Source organism: Acartia tonsa, chromosome 9, assembly GCF_053477335.1.
Source record: "Acartia tonsa isolate MP-2025a chromosome 9, ASM5347733v1, whole genome shotgun sequence".
In the NCBI taxonomy this organism is placed as follows: Eukaryota; Metazoa; Arthropoda; class Copepoda; order Calanoida; family Acartiidae; genus Acartia; species Acartia tonsa.
Window position 1 is genome coordinate 11,270,333 of NC_137268.1, and position 19,519 is coordinate 11,289,851.

At 34.3% G+C, this 19,519-nt stretch overlaps 2 protein-coding genes across 6 annotated transcripts in view; both read left to right on the top strand.

Annotated features, from left to right (window-relative positions):
- Positions 1-1,294: 1,294 nt before the first annotated feature.
- Positions 1,295-9,876, top strand: Nufip (nuclear FMR1 interacting protein 1). Of its 2 annotated transcripts, none has more exons than XM_080171795.1 (11): positions 1,295-1,736; positions 2,011-2,120; positions 2,388-2,512; positions 2,804-2,937; positions 4,126-4,229; positions 4,586-4,711; positions 5,848-5,938; positions 7,066-7,213; positions 7,561-7,671; positions 8,077-8,385; positions 9,390-9,876. In XM_080171795.1, the coding sequence occupies exons 1-11, from the start codon at positions 1,311-1,313 to the stop codon at positions 9,698-9,700; spliced, it is 1,995 nt and encodes a 664-aa protein (XP_080027921.1). In that variant the 5' UTR covers positions 1,295-1,310; the 3' UTR covers positions 9,701-9,876. The 2 variants fall into 2 exon arrangements, with proteins under 2 accessions (XP_080027921.1, XP_080027922.1); XM_080171796.1 differs by having other exon boundaries at positions 8,080-8,385.
- Su(dx) (WW domain containing E3 ubiquitin protein ligase suppressor of deltex) overlaps positions 9,858-19,519 on the top strand; it is a 43,853-nt gene continuing 34,191 nt past the window's right edge. For 3 of the 4 annotated variants that reach the window (XR_013882391.1, XR_013882392.1, XM_080171793.1), the window contains exons 1-13: positions 9,858-10,454; positions 10,711-10,785; positions 11,082-11,246; positions 11,652-11,743; positions 12,034-12,104; positions 12,966-13,127; positions 13,842-13,935; positions 14,321-14,444; positions 15,401-15,493; positions 16,062-16,149; positions 16,621-16,774; positions 16,980-17,079; positions 17,465-17,609. Coding sequence is in view for 2 of the 4 variants with exons in the window: in XM_080171793.1 (XP_080027919.1) it covers positions 9,983-10,454; positions 10,711-10,785; positions 11,082-11,246; positions 11,652-11,743; positions 12,034-12,104; positions 12,966-13,127; positions 13,842-13,935; positions 14,321-14,444; positions 15,401-15,493; positions 16,062-16,149; positions 16,621-16,774; positions 16,980-17,079; positions 17,465-17,609 (1,835 nt within the window). In the remaining 2 variants the exon portion in view is untranslated. The remainder of the gene's footprint in view (positions 10,455-10,710; positions 10,786-11,081; positions 11,247-11,651; positions 11,744-12,033; positions 12,105-12,965; positions 13,128-13,841; positions 13,936-14,320; positions 14,445-15,400; positions 15,494-16,061; positions 16,150-16,620; positions 16,775-16,979; positions 17,080-17,464; positions 17,610-19,519) is intronic. The other variant, XM_080171794.1, reaches the window with a different exon arrangement.

Genomic DNA, 19,519 nt, shown 5'->3' on the forward strand with positions numbered 1-19,519 from the left:
ATATATTTGGTCCAAATCCATAGCAAATAATGCGACAAATATTATTACGATAATTCTTACCCATTCTTAACAACTAAAGAAAGACAGTTCATATTTCTATTCTTTAAAAAAAAACCGACATTTTTGCGTGTAGTTTTATAACATTACTTCAGAGAAACAGTTGAATACTAAAATTTTTACTTCATTTTTCATACAATATTCAACTTTGGTGGATTTTTTGGTAAAAAAAATGTAAAATTTTTAGATGACGTCATCAAAGATTTTGTTTAAATTTTAATTTTTTCACGAATTGCAAAGTACAAAATTTACTAAAAGCCATAAAAATGCCGCGTTTATTTTTATTTATCTCTCCCCTTTCCCCCTCCTCCCTCTCCCTGGCCTCTCGCAGTCAGTGAAGTGAGTGAGTGAACGAGTAAAGGGATGTGAAAATTTTGCTTTATGACGTTATTATTCATCAAATGACTATTGTTTACTGTTATTTTAGGTATATTTAACCATAATATGTGTTATTTCTTGTTGTTTATATGTATTTTATGATGTTATAAACACTATTATATAGTTTTTATTTGGTGTTGTGAAAGTATAAAAAGTACACACACAATTTAAAATGACAAATTTAATGACATTTTTATTGTATTTCCAACAAATTTATCGTTTTTTTATGAGACATTACTAGCAAACATCAAAAACGCTGTATTTCTATTTCATTATAGTAATTATTTGATTAGATTTGGAAATACAAAGTTATATTATATACACTCTTCAGCTAAAAGGAATAGTTCTAGGAAGTGTATTTAACGATTCAAAGAATATCAGAATATCGATACAGAATTAATATACGTTTAATATTATGTTAGGGTAAAATAGTCGTCAATTTAGGTTGTTAATAACATGGTCATCACTTAATTATTGGTCAGTTCGTACATCCATTGCGAGAAGATGGGGTAAAAAGGGGAGAGCATTAATTTAGCCAGCTTCAGTCTCACTTTATTGAGGTACATGATAATCAGGTGTAAGATCCAAAGTCATAATAAATATAAGTTAACTTTCATTGGGCTTGTTTTAATTGCCCAAATAAGGTGTCTGATTTGTGGTAGCTAAAGTTATCGTTCCTGTAAAATGAAGCATTGCGCGCCTAGTAAAAACCGACTTTTATTTTGTTTAAAAAAGACCTAACATTAAATTTTAGTCTTAGTGGATTTCGTGAAACTATATTTATTCAAAATTCTGTATCTATACTAAATATAATTATAATATAGATTGTTAACACAGTTTGAATCTTAAGCTGATTTATATTCTAGAAGTATAAAATGTTTCACAATGGCGGTGTAAGACCGCCACCGAATTTCCGAGGAGGCGGGTTTCGACATCCGCCCCCATCCGGAAGAGGAGGGGGCTTTGGACCACCTCAGAGAGGTGGATTCTATGATAATTCCTTTAGAGGACACAATAATGGGCCTCCAAGAGGGGGAAGCTTTAGGCCTCGGGGATTTCAGCATAATGGTGAAAATAATTATAGAAATAACAGTGATAATAATTATCAAAAGAGACAAAATGGTCCAAATCAAAACAAGCCCTGGATAACGCAGGACATCCGCGTGGCTATCGGCTGTAGGAATCAGTTAGCACAGAAAGCAAGACAATCCAAATCAGGGGAAGATTTTGATGCACTAAGGGAGCAAAAACAAAGGGTTGAGGCAATGATTGAAGAATCAAAGATGAAATTTTTTAAAGAGGTAAGAAATATAATTAGATTTTGTTCTTAAAATAATCCTTTGAATATCTTAAATTATACTGTTTCTTTCTATGTAGGGTATTTAACGATATATTGAAGCAAGATTCTTGTATGTAGGTAGTTCTAAAACCCAACAAGAATAAAAACTTAAATATTAAGAGCAAGAATACTAAGATTACTAACTTCAAGCAAAATCCTTTTTCATGGGGATCAATTTTTGTTTTTTGGATGACAACTTAATATTGCAACTGCTTATTTATTTGAACAAATTTTAGAACCCTGAGAGAGAAGAGGAATGGTTACATGTTCTAGCAAAAGAGTCCTTTACCTCAGCTACTTGGTGTGATGTTTGTGAGAAAGGGTTTGAGTCAGTTCATAAATTGAAAGGAAATATTCTTATTTATTAATGAAAAATAATTTATTTGTATATGCAATCTAAACTTTTTTGTTTTCATTTACAAATGCAAACAAATTTCACATATTTAAACTAGGGAGGTAGATTGTTTTATGGATCATTATCCTTTAACCTTTTTAAAGGAAGTTCATTTTCACCATCTTTTTCTGACATTTTTTCCCATTGTTCATGTAAACATAAAAATATAATGGCATTTTTTGTATGGCTTCTTTGAAAATAAGAATATTTGTTGGATCTAGAACATTCTGCCGAGCACGCTACTTGCGGAGTGGATGGCTGTTCCTACACTGCTCATGAATCTTTACTTGAAAAACATGTCAGACATCAACATTTGTCAGGATTGTTCCAGAAAATTCCCCAAGGTAAAAACATGTTTCTTCCTTTACAAATTAGTATAAATCGTTTAATATTGCCAAAAAAAATTGGCTCGTCTATGATTAAATTAAAAGAATAATAGAAGGGCCATTAGCTATATGTAACTCTTCCCTCAGGGCAGGGACCCTGTCCCGATTTTGTATTTAGTCTTTGAAATATTTTGGAAATGTGAACAAATTAAGAACAAAAAGCAATTTGCTTGCAGGGTCTAAGCCATTTGAACAGCAAGTTTTATGGTTTATAGATATCTCTACTTATTCGTGTTTTGACATATTTAGGTCAGTCAAGAGAAGAAATTGAGAAATGGCGGGCTGAAAGAAGAAAAAATTTCCCAACCCGCGATAAAGTAGCGGTCAAAGACGCGGCCAGGGAGGAAGCGAGAGAACGTGGAGAAGTTCTTAGGCTTCAAAAGGTAAATGTTTTTTTAGTCCATCAGATTTTATACAATTGGAGTATGTAACATTCGTCCGTCTGTCTATATTACTCTTGTTGGAACTTTAAAGAAAATCTCTTTTTTTATGGTAATATCAAGTTAATTGTAACATTGCCTACATCATGATTTTAGGAACTAGCAGCACAGAATTTGGAGGCAAACTAGTTTTTTCTTTATATGGAAACAAATATTAATCATCATGATTTCTTGATCTATGGACATCTAAATAAGGGTCAAAACAAACAAAAAACATAGATACATACGAACATACCCATTGATTTATCCTACAGAAATGTGTTAAACTTTCTTTCCTAATCCTTTGTTATAACATTATGTAATGTTTTAAAACCAAAGCTTTTATACTTGAGGGGTTAGTCCGTCTGTTTGTAGCGGATGGATAGCTCTGATAGTTAATCTATACGCAATAAGCATAAACATTAAACACTAAATGACATAGAATGTTTGAACAGATTTTTAATAAACTTTTTTAAGATAGATTGTTTTACTTGACTACTTATGTATATGGATGTTGTCATCCTTGTTTTTACAACCCTTATCTTTTCACCCATGTCTTATTGAAAGATAAGAAATTATAACTTAAATATTTTGAAATAATTTCAGAGTTTCAAAACTAATAATTTAACTATTGATCTATCTATAGACTTTCTTATCTCTACAATTTTAAAATTTTAATTGTGACATTAGTTCAATTTTAAGGTCGTTGTGTTGATTATATTATTCTTTTGTTTAGAAATAAGATACAATGATAATTTTTTATTAAGCATCTCTACGGCAAGTTATTTAGATGTAACTCAAAGTTTAAAATCATGTTATACCGATATTCCAAATACTAAGCTGACTGTTTTTAGTAACAAAGCTTCACTATCTATCACTTTGTTTATCAGTCAGTTCGTAACGCTATGGGGTAATGTGATTTTCTCGTATGCTATTTAAGATAGATTGTTGACTTTATTTGTGAAGATATACCATTTCATTGTGATTTTCTATCATTCTGATACTTTCTAATCTTATGTCCTTATTTATTTTCACCCTGTCTTTTCTCTGACCAATACATATTTGCTCTATACTTCACCCAGTCCGTTTATTAATCCATGATTTTTTGTGCCTCGCTACACATAGATGTTTTCACCCTTGTTGTTTGTTCAGATTATTAATAAGTATACTGGCGTGAAGGATGAAAGTGAAGATGGAAAAGAGAATAGATCTGGCCGACCACAGGAACCTGACTGGGAATGTAATTGCAAAGCCAGGTAAGATTTTAGGCTTAGTCTATTCAGAGACAACAAAAAAATCTTATACCTGCAGTTGACACATGTATTTTTTTTGAAACGGTAGTGTCATGTTAGAGATATTTTATAAGTGCCAAGGGAAATAAGTTTGTCTCAAATTTTTAAAGATTGTATAGTTTAACAAATAAAGTAATAATCATTGAGTTGCCATGTTTTTCAAATTGTAACTGACTGTTACAGGAATCATCTAAGAAGATAGAAATAGATTAGACAATTGTAACCTGCACTAATCAATTTTAAGGGCCATCCGTACGTACGCACCAAAAATAGATAAAAAGGAGGAAAGATTCGTTTTTTATAAAAATTTCTAATTTCAGGTTTATCTTGAATGGTGGAAACAATACACGGGGTCGAGGAGGAGGAGGTAGGGGTAACAGAAACTATCATGTCAATATTAAGAGGCTGAAACACCAATCACATTGTCAAGAATTGGTTAAAATCAGGTAAACATTATACAACACTTGTTTATAGTTACATGGTTTGTTTATCAGAGATGAAGGGATAATACAATGTAAAAAATCCTCCAATTTGTATTATAGATAGTAGGATATTTGCATATCATTCTGGCCCACTTTCTTTATTTGGTAGTTTCTATTTGATTTTCAAATTTTTGTAGCTAAGGGGGGGGGGGGGGGGGGTTAATGCAACCATCTCGTAATCAATGTATAAATGGCACTTAGAATTCGAATTTCGATCTGTAATTTTGCATGAGTAATCCTTGGTAGGTCTATTTTCCCTAAATCGAACAAAAAGTTGGAAAACTAACGGCTAACAGCTGGCGGATCAGCAATTTAGCCATTTTTTGGGCTATTTTCAATGCAAATCATCACGAAACCTATCTCCACATAATACTATTTTCTGCTCCAAAATGTTTTCAAACGGTTCTAGCCGGTAGTTGCTGGTACTAGAAATCTGAAAATGTTGTTTTTGTATCATTTCACATGATTTAAAGTAAAAATATGTTTCAAAAAGTTGATTCCTACGTAATTTATGACAGATTTGCCACAAAAAATAGCCAAAAACCGGCTAAACGGCTGAGCCGTTAGCCGTTACTTTTTCAACTTTTTTGTTCGATTTAGGGAAAATAGACCTACCAAGGATTACTCATGCAGAATTTTAGATCGAAATTCGAATTCTAAGTGCCATTTATACATTGATTACGAGATGGTTGCATTAACCCCCCCCCCCCCCCCCCCTTTATATTATGAAAATAATATGAATTCCACTCGTTCTATGTGGATGTTCGTCTATAGATTTTGGAAGAGATATTTTTTTTTGCTTGTGAAGTTATGACCTACTCTACATCCAGGGTCAGTCCGTCAGTTCGTCCGTCTGACACAAGTAAGTTTTGGTAAACAAAAATTTATTTATTCATGGGCTGTTAAAGATAGAGGTCTTTTTTTCTAGCGTTGGTTTCCCCAATTTTGGGCATGTTTTTAACTGCTTTTTTAAAAAAATTACTTTTATCTAAAGCCAACCCATTAAACATTTTGTAAGTTAACAAATAAGTTTTATTTAAAGCTTAAGCAAGTTCCTATCTTGTTGGATATATTTCTAATAGAATTTAATTTTGTTTCAGAGAAAGAATAAAAGCAAGTAACGAGGAAAAGGCTAAAATAAGACTGGAAAAAGCACAAGCTTATCATGAAAGAAAGCTTAAAGAAAAAGAGGTAAATAATAAAAACGGAAAGGGTTAGTTTAAGATTTTAACCCTCGACTTATTGTAGTTTCAGGGGTGTAAATTTTGCAGAAGATTTATTTTTTTTCCCCGGCTACAAATTTTTTTTTTTTCTCATCAAGTAGGGGGGGGAAATGGAAAAATATTTAAAGAACTCAATATTTTATTTATTTTAACCCTCCTACCACACATTCTTTTATTTTTTTTTACCAAGGATGGGGGGGAAATGGAAAAAAATGTTTTCAGTTTTCTTAATTTTTACATTTTTTTCCCCTCCAACCACTAATTTTTTATTCCCCCCCCCCCCCCCCCTGAGCCGGGGATCCCATGTAGAATATACACCCCTGTGTAGTTTTAAATCGAAAAAAAATATTTGGGGAGCTATTGTTTTCTATGGATGATTTCCCTTTGGAAATACCCTCTCCGAAAATAGTTAAACATTTAAGGGTACTTTTATTGAGGGTAAAGCAAGGAATTAGATGTTTTTTGTTTTTTTTGGGATGTTTCAAATATGCGTTATGGTAGTTTAATAAGTTGCTTGTTTATTCAGAAGCATAGCTCCTGAAAGCTAGAGTAAATCCGCAAATAATACAAAAAATAATATTTCATTGTTTTTTGTTGTTACCAACTAAAACCTTGTTTACATAACTCCTAAATAATATCTATTTATTATGTAATCTCATGTTAAGTGTTTATTTTGTATATAGACAGTACCTAGACATTCACGCAGTATCATTCTTAGATAATATAAAATCTTTCTTCTGTGTGTAGATTTGATCATATTTCAAGTTTTTTTATTTGAAGTTTTTTAGTAGCTTTACCACTCTTCATTTAAGATATGGTTGTTGGTATGTAAACGTTATTATTCACTTGAAGAAAACCAATGGACACTTACTTGTTGGACTAATAATTATAATAATATCTCATTTTTATATTTACATTAATAGTGGTTTCGCCCCAAGAAGTGCACGGGGGATTGTAAAAGAAGTTTTTATTATTTTAAAGAGTTTGTGAGTGGATTGCACAAGTACCTAACCACTGCAGGGCTATCCCATTCCTAATATAACCTAAACCACTTAGGGTAAAACATCTTAAATTACAATTTGAATTATGTTCCAGGAGAAGGGTGAAAATGAGGAAGAAAATAAAACTGACGTTAACAAACACAAAGCAGAGCCTAGTCGAATTCCAGTTGAAGCTTTGGATAACATTGAGGACAGCGACAGTGAGCCTGAGGGAATGTGTGGAACACTTGCCATGTTTCCAGGTATAGGGGTTGTTCCATGAAAGTGCAATCATAAAAATCATAGTGACTCTCTAATCACTCTTTATTTTAAACAAAAACAACTTTATAAATAGGCTGATAAATTGTTATTCATGCCCAATGATGATAAACAAAATATCCCGTTCTGTAGATTTAAATTAATATTCAAAAAATTAGACAGTTGGTACTAACCAATCAAAATTCAAAAACCCAAAGTATTTGCTTTATTGGCTTTAATCATATTCAATAAATATATTTTACCGTATTTAAGGTTATTCTAATTCTTTATCAGAGTGATTGCTGGCATGCTATTTCTGTGCTGCTTGTCAATAAAGTTGACCTTTTTTCAGGTATCGGTAAAACCTTTTTCCACAGCAGCAGCTTGTCCGTGCTTTATGGAGAGGCACATTCAGCAGATAATCCTTTTCATATCAGTGATGATGAAGACGACTTTAGTCCAGGTATATTAACTAGGTAAAGAGTACAGGGATTGGTCAGTGGTAGAAAAATTCATCTTTACCCTATTTTTTCCTTGCGATGAACCATTTACATAAGTTTTCCTTAAAGTACCTAGTTGAATAAACCCACCTCCCTTATTTATAAGATATATTAAAATTATGAAGTTCTTTTTTTTTTGGGGGGGGGGGGATTTTTTATGTTTTATTTATACTTTATGTGCCGTGTAACTCTACAGGGTATCCTCGCAGAATTAGGGCCATCCTTAGGGTTATGGGGGAAAAACCTACCCCCCCCCCGCAATTATTTTTAACTTTTAAAATAATCTGAAAAATAATCTCAAACCAAATCACTTACTTCTTTTTAAATATACATATTACATATAACACTTAACTTACTTTATATTGTAGTAGCCGAGGAAAGTTACCATATAAGTGATGATGACGATGATATACTAGACAATTCTTTCAAAACAATCGATAAAGCTCAAGATATTCCTATTTCTGACGAAGAAGGGTCGGATTATGAACACATTGAAAACAGTAATGTTTCTGATGAAATTGACATTATTGCAAATAATGAGAACGTGCCTCCAACTGAAGTTAAAATGGTAAAAGATAAATTGAATGAGGTTTGTGTTGATAATAAAGAGCCTGATGATGATGGGCCACCAGAAGAAACTGCAATTAACAAGACAGATCCAAATGCTTTTCCGACAGGTAATAATAAGTATAAAGGAATTATTTCTGCAATTTAGGAAAGTTGGTTTTTTCCCTCTTAATGCTACAGAATACCCCCCCCCCCTCTTTGCCTACAATAGGTACCTACAGATTTTTGTACTTTGTGCTATATTAATTTCGCCATGGACCAATTTTTTTTATCAATTACAATGTTATTTCAATTTCGTCATATCATATGTAGGGTTCTAAAGGGATAAGACAGTGGCCGATAAACAATAATGATAATACATAATTTTACCCCTTCTGTATATTACAAGGGGGGGGGGGGGAAGTTCTGACACATTTGCGTAAACCTGGTGTATAGGCTTCATCTTTAGACTGAGAGGATAGGTTATTAGGGATAAAATCATTCTTATATGATGAATTTCCCCCAGATTTAAGATTTTTTGGATAGGCCTCCAGGTTCCGGAGCTCCAGGCCTCCAGGTGGTCTCTGTACAGGTAAAAATGAAAAAAAAAATTTTTTTTAAAGAGTGAGATGTCAGCTTATGAGACAAAATATGTATGTTTTTTCTTCAAATATGTGAATAACAATTAAAAAGAAGCATATTTTGTTTTATAAGTTAACCTCTAACTCTTCAAAAAAAAAATTTTATTTTTAATTTTTACCTGTACAGAGACCACCTGGAGGCCTGGAGCTCCGGAACCTGGAGGCCTATCCAAAAAAGCTTAAATCTGGGGGAAATTTATCATATAAGAATGATTTTATTCCTAATAGCCTATCCCCTCAGTCCAAAGATAAAGCCTATACACCAGGTTTACGCAAATGTGTCAGAACTTCCCCCCCCCCCTTAATAGTTGAAACGTTTGGACACTTAATGAACCACCATCAAAATCCAATATTAGTCCCTAAAGTTGTTAAGCCAACGAATAAGAAACGTTATTTTGAAGCTTTGTGGAACTAGTGTAATAAACAGCTCAATGTCCCCCCCCCCCTCTTCCCTGGTCACACAGGAAATACTTACTGGAACATTATTATTTTAGATGAAAACAATAAAAAAGAAGATAAGGAGAAAAAAACTACAAATAAAACTGACCCAGAAATGCCACGATTTCAAACACGTAAACGCAAACAAAAGGGCGACATCAATACAGAACCAGGATCTAGTCAAACTAAAGATAATAAAAAGAAGGTTAAAAGTGTATTGGCACAACGAATTGCACCGCCAACTCTTCTAGAAAAATTGTTGTCGGACGAAATTTTGCATGAACGTAATGTAATTTTGCAATGTGTTAGATATGTTTGCAAAAATAATTTTTTACAGCCACTAGAAAATAAAGATAATGCAATATGATTTTATTACATACAGAGGCATTTTTCCTTTAAAAATTTAGAATTTAGAATACATTCAGACCATAAAGATATTTTTTGTTCTGTAACAAAAAGTTATTTTGCATAACTTTAAATTTGCATTGTAATTTTTACCTGAATATTGATCATTTTTTTACACAACAAATTATTTTTTCAGAAGTATGTGATTATACGACAATGATGGAAGTTGTGTTAAATTGAACGTCTAGGAGCCTTGTGCCATATTACAACATCCAAACTCCATAATAGACTTTAATAGACCATCATGCTAATGAATGGAGGTGGAGGGGGTCCGCCAGGCGCCGCCGGAAACTTTGGCGGAGCCCCGTCGGTCCCGCCCCCGCTCAGTCCTGTTGGGGCTGTAGCCAGTCCGATCGGCGTTTCGGCGAGCAACAGCGTGGGTGGCGGCGGAATACTGCACCAACACCATCCGTCGGCCAACGCGGCCGCCAAATATATGCAGCTTAACGTGACACTGGAACGGGCGGAGATCACGGGTTTTGGTGGATTTATCCGCCCCGACCCGTACGTGGAAGTGAGTGTGGACGGAAAACCGCCGAAAAAGACGGACACATATCGCAACAGTTTTCGGCCCAAGTGGCACTGCGACATCTCGGTGATTGTGACGTGCTACTCGAAGCTGGTGTTCCGCGTGTACAACCATAGCACGTTCAAGAAAGATACATTGATTGGTCAGGCCTCCCTTGACCTCTTCTCTGTACTTAAGCAAACTAATGGTAAGAACACAAAGTTAAACAAAAAACATTTTTGAAAATGCTTTAATGCACAGTAGTTATGTTTTGAATTTATAAAAAAAAAGTATGATTTTCGGAACGTCAACCTGTCCTAAATAATTTGAATCTTTACACACAATCTTTGTTTATGTGCTGTTCAAATTTTTAGATATATTTAGTTTACAATAATAGTTACTACTAGGTATACGTTCTAATACTTCTCTTTTAAGTATCTAATACATTACTTTTATTTGTTAAGGTAAATGTGATAATCATGAGATGGTTCTTGAGCTTTGGTCCAAGGACCATAAGCACGCCAACCACCACTCATCCCAGGAATACATACATGCTTAAATATCAGCTGAAACAACAACTGCATCTAAAGTGTATTTTCACAGAAGCTTTTCTCCTATTTCTAGCAACTGCGGGGGGCTCTAACCTAACGTAACCCAATAATCCGATTGTTAGTTCTAAGAAATTAAGAGTATACCTAATAAAATAGGAAATATCTGGTCAATCTTGTGTATCATTGACAAGTTCACAATTTCTCTCAAATTGATCAAGAGAATAATACACTTTCAAATAAACTTTTATTTTCTTCCTTTTTTTACTAATGTACGTATTGGAATTAGGATCCGGCCTTTCCTCCCTCAGAAATCAACGTGGGCGTCCTATTTGTCAAACTGAACGGCGTAGCGGTCAACATGGACAACCTGCTGCGGGGCGGCGCTAACGGCGGGCTGGTCAGCGTACCCGTCCCTGGCGGCAGCGGGGTAGAGTCAGCTAACAACTCAGGTACATGATAATCCTTATATTAAAGTAACAGGATCTGTGTCTGTCTGTGTATACCAAAGGATCTCGCTAACCGCAGAACCGATTTATTTCTCCTTTACAGGGTAGCTCTTATAGGTCCTGGGAAGGTTTACAACAATTTTGGGGGAGGGATCCTACACTCTCCCAAGAGAAATCGCCCAAAAAAATATAAAGTGCTGCCCAGAGGATATTGGTAAAAAGTTGATCTAACCATAGATTGAACAGAAAACATTTTACGTGTCCCTATATACATCTAGGGGCTTAGACTCTAGTCCCAGGAATAGAGTTAAGTATGATAAAGTAATCCCCAATAGTCAAATTTTTAAGATTATGACTTTGTAGTTTGTTAAGCCTAGGAATATAAATTGAAATCTAAAAAAATTTCAGGTGTAAGCAGGTTGGGCCCCCCACCTCCCCCACCTGGAGACCCACCCTCCAGACTAGCGCTGCAGCCTCCTGCCAGTCCATCAGATCCTCAGGCATAGACAACTAGAAATATTTGTTCGGAATTTTTTTAGGAGTACAGTTGTGACTCCTGTCCAAGGACGTCCATGCTTTTTATTTTGATGCAATAAAATGAGAGGTTTTAAGGGTTTGATTATCTTTGGTATTTTTTAAATTTTTAAATCAGAAGAACCACTTTTAACGTCTTTGGTTATGACATGCCGAGATTCGAACCTCTTACCTTCCCGACAACTAGCTGAAGCGCAACGTCGCGGGTGTATAAATACCAACCTTACATTTAATCTAAAGTTGTCTATGACCATAGGGTATTCCTGTTAGTCCTGGGGACCATGGGGTTGCGTCCCTGGCAACCAGTCCTAGAAATTCTTTTCATAGGTATGTACAAATAAAACTAACATTTTTTGCTAATATACAATTTTAAGTCAATAAATAATAAGGGAGACTTCAATACCACTTTAAGATTAACCTAAACAAATGAACGCAGCTGGTAAAAATAGCTAAGCACAAGGATTAAGAACAAGAATCTTAAAGGAAAAGACAATGGACAAGAAATTGATGTTCAATTCCAAAAACAAAAATTATCCTCAATGTAGATTTAAATAATTTGTGTAAAAGTTTTTAGGGTTTTAAAAACTTTGGGTTCTTGTTAAGTGGCGATTCCGCCTCCCATCTTTATAATACTAGGAAGGAAGGGGCTATTCGACTGTTAATTACACTGGTACCCAAAGTTTTATAACTTCGTTATCTTAGTTTTTTTGGGCACTTTTATTGAATTTTAATTGGTTTGTTCAAAACTAAGTTGTGTCTTAACTTTTCCTGCAACAATTTTAGTTTGTAGAAGGGATAATTTTGTATATTATCTTGGAGATGTTCCTCAATTTATCGTCCCTTGTCTTATCATCTAAGATCCCAGATGAAACCTCACTGAAGAAATTTTATTTTTTTTAACATAATTAAAAGAATCGCAATAAATATATTATTAAACTTTTTATTTACTTTTTAGTTACCAACATTTATTTTGTACATAGAAATATTATAATAATAGCTACGCTTTGCACTTAAATTCTTTTTTATTTTATGGGCTATGCTGTGTAGGTAATTAAACAAAAAATGAAAATTATACTTTTTAGTCGGTCAAAAACTTAATACCTAAATATTTTTTCATGAGATGAGATTTATTTGTTAAGTCATGTTAATTACACAGTAACACCCTACCTATGTAAAAATAATTTTCAGGGAAGCTTTAGAAAACGGTGGCGCTATAAGTCGAACCCCCCTAGTGGAGGGTGGGGCCGTAGGCACCAGCAGTAGCAGTAGTAGGGCACATTCTGCACCTGAGTCAAATAGCAGCAGTAAACGGTCTGGCAGTAGTAAATTGCCGGCCATACCAAAACCAAGGTATGCAGTTGTTAAAAGTTGCTTTCCCTCAAAGTTCCTATCAAGCAATGAACTACCCTGCCCCTACGGGCCTACCTACCCCCCTTTACCTAACCTTACAAGGCTACTCATTACAAAATATATAAACATAACCTGACCTTAAGCAATACACAAACAAATGAAAAACTGCCCCTCCTTCTTACCCTATTTCAATTTATTTAACAAATAATTTGGAGGGGTTTCCTGTGCTCAACAAGGCACTTTGAGGGAAAACGCCACTTGGTAAATTTGCGAAACCAATCAATCTGATCGTTCATTTTTTTTTTGTTTTTTTTTACGATGAGTGCATATTTTTTTTATATTTTCATAAATCCACAGTGACTAAAGAAGATTCCGCAGAAAAGAATTAAATGTACATTTTCACATAGAAATAACACCTATAAATTCAATTGCTTTGCTTTTAATCTAACTCCTATATTATTTTGATTTAGTTTAGCAATGTATTGCTATACTTTAAAAATAGTTATTGTTATCAAATAAAGCTTTTCTAAACAGAAATTTAATTTTTTTTAGACACATTAATGCGCAATTATTTACACATAAATATATTAGATATACCGAGAGAAAAAAAATTTTGTTATAATTATGAATTATAGAATAGATTGATATACTTTATTTTAGTAATTGTGTGGGGGGTTATTTTATCACAATTGCCTAATCTCTGAGGTATTTCAGATCAAGTGGGTCTGGGCCGCCCTCAGCATCTGGGAGCAGCAGTACGAGAAATGGTCAACTTCCCCCCCTCACACATAATAAACATTCCAGTCAGGTAAACATACATGATTTTAAGAAAGAAGGGTTTTTCGCCATCCATTCTACAAACTACAAAAATCTCGTTTTTTTCCTAAATAATTTAGCATTGTAATGCATACTTACTTACAAGCATAAGAATATAGTACATGTTATCTTAATGGCCATATATGACAAAAATGAAATTTTTCTGTTTTGGATATATTTTAAGAGAAGAGATGGAACAAAAAATAGCTAAAAATCTCCCAGTTACCTAATCGGCTTTTTACTTAAATGGGGAATTAAATCAGTTCAATGGTTAGCGAGATCTTAAAGAACAAACAAAAACCTTTCTACCTTACATAAACGTATAGTCATTAAAACTCCGTCATAAACATAATATGTTGATTTGCTAATTGTTTTAGTCACAAGAGCTTAGTACTTCAACCGCTGCTACTCCCAGCCGGCATTTATCGTTGCCGCCCATTTCTGACGGTTCCCGTGCAGCTCTCGTCAACGGAACTTCACCCACACAACCACCAAGTGAAGGTAGGGCTTCCATAATAAACATAAATAGTCTAGATTCTCTATGTCTTAATTGGACCGATAGAAAACAGTCGAATGGTTAAAATTATTGTGTCTGTTAGACCATCTAGGAAAATTCAAAATACATCTATTGAATGAATTAAAAGCAAGTTGAAATTGAAGATATTTTTTACTGTCCACCGATACATGTTTTTTATTATTGTTTAATAGTTAATTCTAGATTGAAAAAACTAAACTAATTATAAGAAAATATTCCTAAACAAGAGAATATTATTGATCTCAAAAATTCTTTTAGTTACAAAGTATCTGTCAAAGTCAAATTGTTGGCTAAGATAGATATTGTTAACAGACAGACACAAAGACTTCTAGGCACTTTGCTGGAATAAATTTTGTACCTGCTGTTTATACAGTGTGTTGGTCAAATCTGCTTCCTGTTCTTTCCAGCCTCTAGTCCTCCAGTCCCGGGTTACCACTGTGGTTGTCCGGGCATATGTTTCTGAAAATATGAAGGTCGTGGAAGTAGGGGGCAGGTTGATGTTGGTTTGCTAAAAATAATAAATATTAATATGTGAATCAACATTTGAAACCTAAAGCTTTATCCTAGCTACCAGCCTTAGTTTTCCCTCCCCTTAATTTAGATACAATAGGGGTTAGGATACAATATTTACCTTATAAAGAGAAATGGCAGCTCTATCTGTATATTGGATAGTGCCAGCCTAGATTTCTCTTAAGAGCCGGCAGACATTATAGATAGACGGTCTGAAAAAAGTTTTGTTTTTGAATAATTGGAAAAAAGAAAGAACAGACCGATTATTTATAATATCTGCCGCAGTAGACTGAAAGCAACCTTCTGTTCTGGCTCGACCTAAAAATGGACAGCCGTTAGATTGGACTGCACAGTATCCTTCAGCCCAAAATTGTTATCACTCACATTTATGTATAACTTAATATTTTTTAAGGTGAAGGTGTTGGTGGGGCAGCTGTACCTCCAACATCAAGTGGTCCACCTCCATCAGCCTCCGCTGCTTCTAGCAGCAGTCAACAGCCGCCAGGTAATATACATTTAGCTTCTGTATAAAGTTTGGACAATGATGGTTTGACCAGCGAAAGAGAGACGAGTATATAAATGTTTTGGAACTAAAGAGTGTTAAAAAACACAATAGCTCACAATTTTTATAATAGTATAATAGTCCAATTTTCAATTTTAAGGAAATTTCAGGGGTGCATATCCTGCAAAAGATTTTTTTTCCCGGCCGCAATTTTTCAAATTTTTTTCCCCTCCTAGTTTTTTCTAGCAAGGAAGGGGATAAAATGGAAAAATATTTTCAGAACTCTTTACTTTATTCATATTATGACCCCTTCCACATATTTTTTAGTTTTTTTTCACCAAAGGGGGGTGAAATATAGGATAAAATGCTTTCAGTCCTCTTAATTTTCACATTTTTCCCCCCCAACCACATATTTTTAGTTTTTTTACCCCCCCCCCCTCAGCCGGGTCAATTTAAAAAATATACACCCCTGGGAAATTTCAAAAAAATTTCCAACAAATATGAATCTCCCCCCCCCCCCCCCTTTGTTATAATAAAGTAATTAAACAATATTCTGATGTGTCAATATTAGCAGGAACTGCAGAGGAGCCCCTACCCCCGGGCTGGGAGATGAGGTTTGATTCATACAGCAGAAAATATTATGTAGATCACAATACAAGGTAAGCTCTCCTGTTAAGTTTAGATCTGGGTTATTAACAAAATAATTTCGGAGCATCGTCTTTAGGGTAGCCGGATTACCAAAAATATTTTTATGAATAGCTTCTTTTACATTAAAAGTCTTCAAACGGATAATATCTTTCGTTAAAAGCCTGCTGTAATTTTAGAACATTTTTTCGGAAATTTTTATAGGTATTTTACTTTATTACATGATGTAACATAAAAGAATCTTCGTATTCTGTGAGGTATAAGTACTTGGAATATATATTATTGATATCATGTGTAGCATCGTATTACAGTCAATTTTCCACGAATATTAAAATTAAAGTAATAAAATCAATACCAGTTTGGGTAGCCTGGGCTATCAGCCCTTCTGGGCTAAGAAACTGTTTACAATCTTTTATTGTTTCATTTTAATATACGCGGAAAACTGTCTATAATACGATATCATAAATCACTATTCTTCTTTTTAGATCCACTACTTGGGAGCGTCCACAGCCGTTGCCTCCAGGGTGGGAGATGAGACGAGACCCACGGGGCCGTGTTTACTATGTGGACCACAACACCCGACAGACAACCTGGCAACGGCCTAATACACACAGACTTCAACAGATGGCTAACTGGCAGGTCTGTAATTTTTTTCTTTATCTAGATGAATTGTAAAACAATGTACATGTGAGTAGGGGAGGATTGCATACTCATAGTATGCGTTTTGTTATAATTAAGACCAGTTTGACCTAATAAGCGCATTTGACTGGAAGCTTGTACTAAACTTTACGGAATTACGCTAAGAAAATGACCCTCTTTTTTAAAACTCAATAATCATTTCAAGGATGAGCGGGCAAGAGTTATGCAAATGAAAAACCAGAGATTCTTATTTCCCGACCAACAGCGGACGGCAGAGGATGATCCCCTCGGGCCACTTCCTGAAGGTATAATAATATAATTTTGAAATTTTATTAATACCTATTGCTTAAAAATTTTGAAATCAAGATTTGATAATAAGTTCCCTCATATATTTTAAGCCAATGCATAAAAAAATGTGTTTATATTATTTTGGTATTAGTATAATTTACAGTCCCCAATGTTATTTTCCTTGCTGGAAATTTCAGACCCACAATTTTAACATGGTGGCTGCTGATCTTGTTTTCTTCTCGTTGGATTTGAAAGTAGTTAACAATAATGAATGCTTTTGGCGAAGCCAGCACAATCTTTGCCCGTAGCCTCAATGACCTGTATCTAAAGGGCGCAAAATAGCATTAAACTATCCTAACAAAACAGTAAAGTCGTCCTTAAAATATGAAAATGATTTTTCAGGTTGGGAGAAGCGCGTGGAGCCTAATGGGCGTGTCTACTTTGTCAATCATAAGAACAGAACCACTCAGTGGGAGGATCCTAGGACCCAGGGACAAATGCAGGGTCAGCTCCAGGAAGAACCCCTGCCTAATGGCTGGGAAATGAGGTAAGGATCCGTCTTACTTCTTTATTTTCAACTAGCGTCTTTTCCCCTAGAGGTCTATAGGGACACCTTAGATGAAGGCCCGAAGGGGTAGTTGAGTTCGACCGCCCGATTTTTTAGTTGATAAAGAAGATGTAAACAATTTTTGGGGGATGGGAGTCGACCTCCATTTTTGGTTATTAAAAGAAAAATAAAAAGAATAGAATTTTGAGGGGTGTAATTTTTTTTCTAGTGGCAATCTCTTGGGTTGGGATGGTGGTACACAAAATAGTTATAAACCTTAACACCTACGAAGAGTTCCAATGTAAAGAAGAACCATATCGCTAATCATGGATTTTGTTATCCTAATTTATTTTTAAAAGACATCAGTTCTCTTAATCTTGTATTGAAATTATTTATGGAAAACAGTTGGGGAAGGATTTGTTAAAAATATAAATTATTTAAGATTCTAGTCAAGTGATTTTGATTTTCTATGACGAAAATTGCAAATTATTTAGGTTTAGCAAAATAAAAATTTATATTAAAGGAAAAGAAAGAAACTTAATTAAATTTTCTTTTTATACTCTCGCTCCAATTTTTCTGGCTGTACAATTATCCTTCATAAAAAAGTTTTAATTTCAGTAAAACCAATTAGCCAACATATTTGAAAAGTTCTATTTTCTTTCTCTTCTATTATTAAAAGCATAGCTTTTAAATATTTAAATTTTTCTTTTCGCACGTAATTTTGCTCTGATACTGATCATATTAGATATAAAACTTAATTCTATCATCTTGAATTTTATGACGAAATTTTATGCCACGGTTATATTTATTTATATTGTTTTATTTTGTACTAGCGGCTTCGACCCTTGCCTCAAGGGGCTTTGCCCCTAAAGGTAATTTAAAAAAAAAATTGATGGAGATTTTTTTGGTGGGGGGGTAGGGGGTTGTTCAACTCCCCAAGAAAATAGCCTAAAATCACCACAGGACCAGTAGGTATATTCCCTGAAGAGTAGAATCCAATCGGTTCAGTGGTTATCGAGATCTTAAGGGACGGACGGACAGACATCAAGCTACTTTGTATTATAGATAAGGATAAAAAGATTGAATTTGATTTGGACTAAATTGCAGGGAGGGAGGGAACATTGAGTTGTTTATTACACTAGTTTCCAAAGTCTTCTAATAAGGTTTTCTTTTCCGTTGGGACTTTTATTGAATTATGCTTTTTTTGGTCTATTTTGTCATGTGTCTAAACGTTTCAACCAATAATTGCAATCTACAGAAGGGGTAAATATTTGAATGTAAATTTATCGATCATTGTCTTATTCCTTTAGATCCCTAACTAAATTGTCTTTATGTAACTGACATACATTCACATTGTTAAATTACTATTTTTTTTTGTAACAAGAGTGATTGCATCCATAGACGTCTTAAGCGTTGATGACATCTTGAACAATAAAGCCTTCTTATTGAACTTCTCATATATTTTTTTTACAAATATAAAAATATTTACCGAGATTGGGGTGTCGTACCTCCCCGCATAATATCCATGTAAAGAAACCTTTAAACTGTCAAGCAAGAACAACAATTTTTTACAATGACTAATTTTCAGAGAAAACCAGCCTTTTGAGGTCACAAATTTTTTCTGGGGGCCAATGCATTCCCCATAGTTAAAATGCCAGAATTAGGGCTAGAAGTATCTATTGTGTGACGTACAGGCATGAAGCTCAACATCTTAAAATACCAAATACCACCAAATCTTATTTTGTTTCAACCCTTGGAATGCATTACATTTGTCCTTCTAGATCCACCCTTTCACACCCTACTAGTCAACTCACTTAACATAACAGCAGTAAGAACCATTTAACGTCTTTTGTTATGACGTGGCGTTGGTCCGAGATTCAAACCTTTCACCTACCCGACAATTATACGCT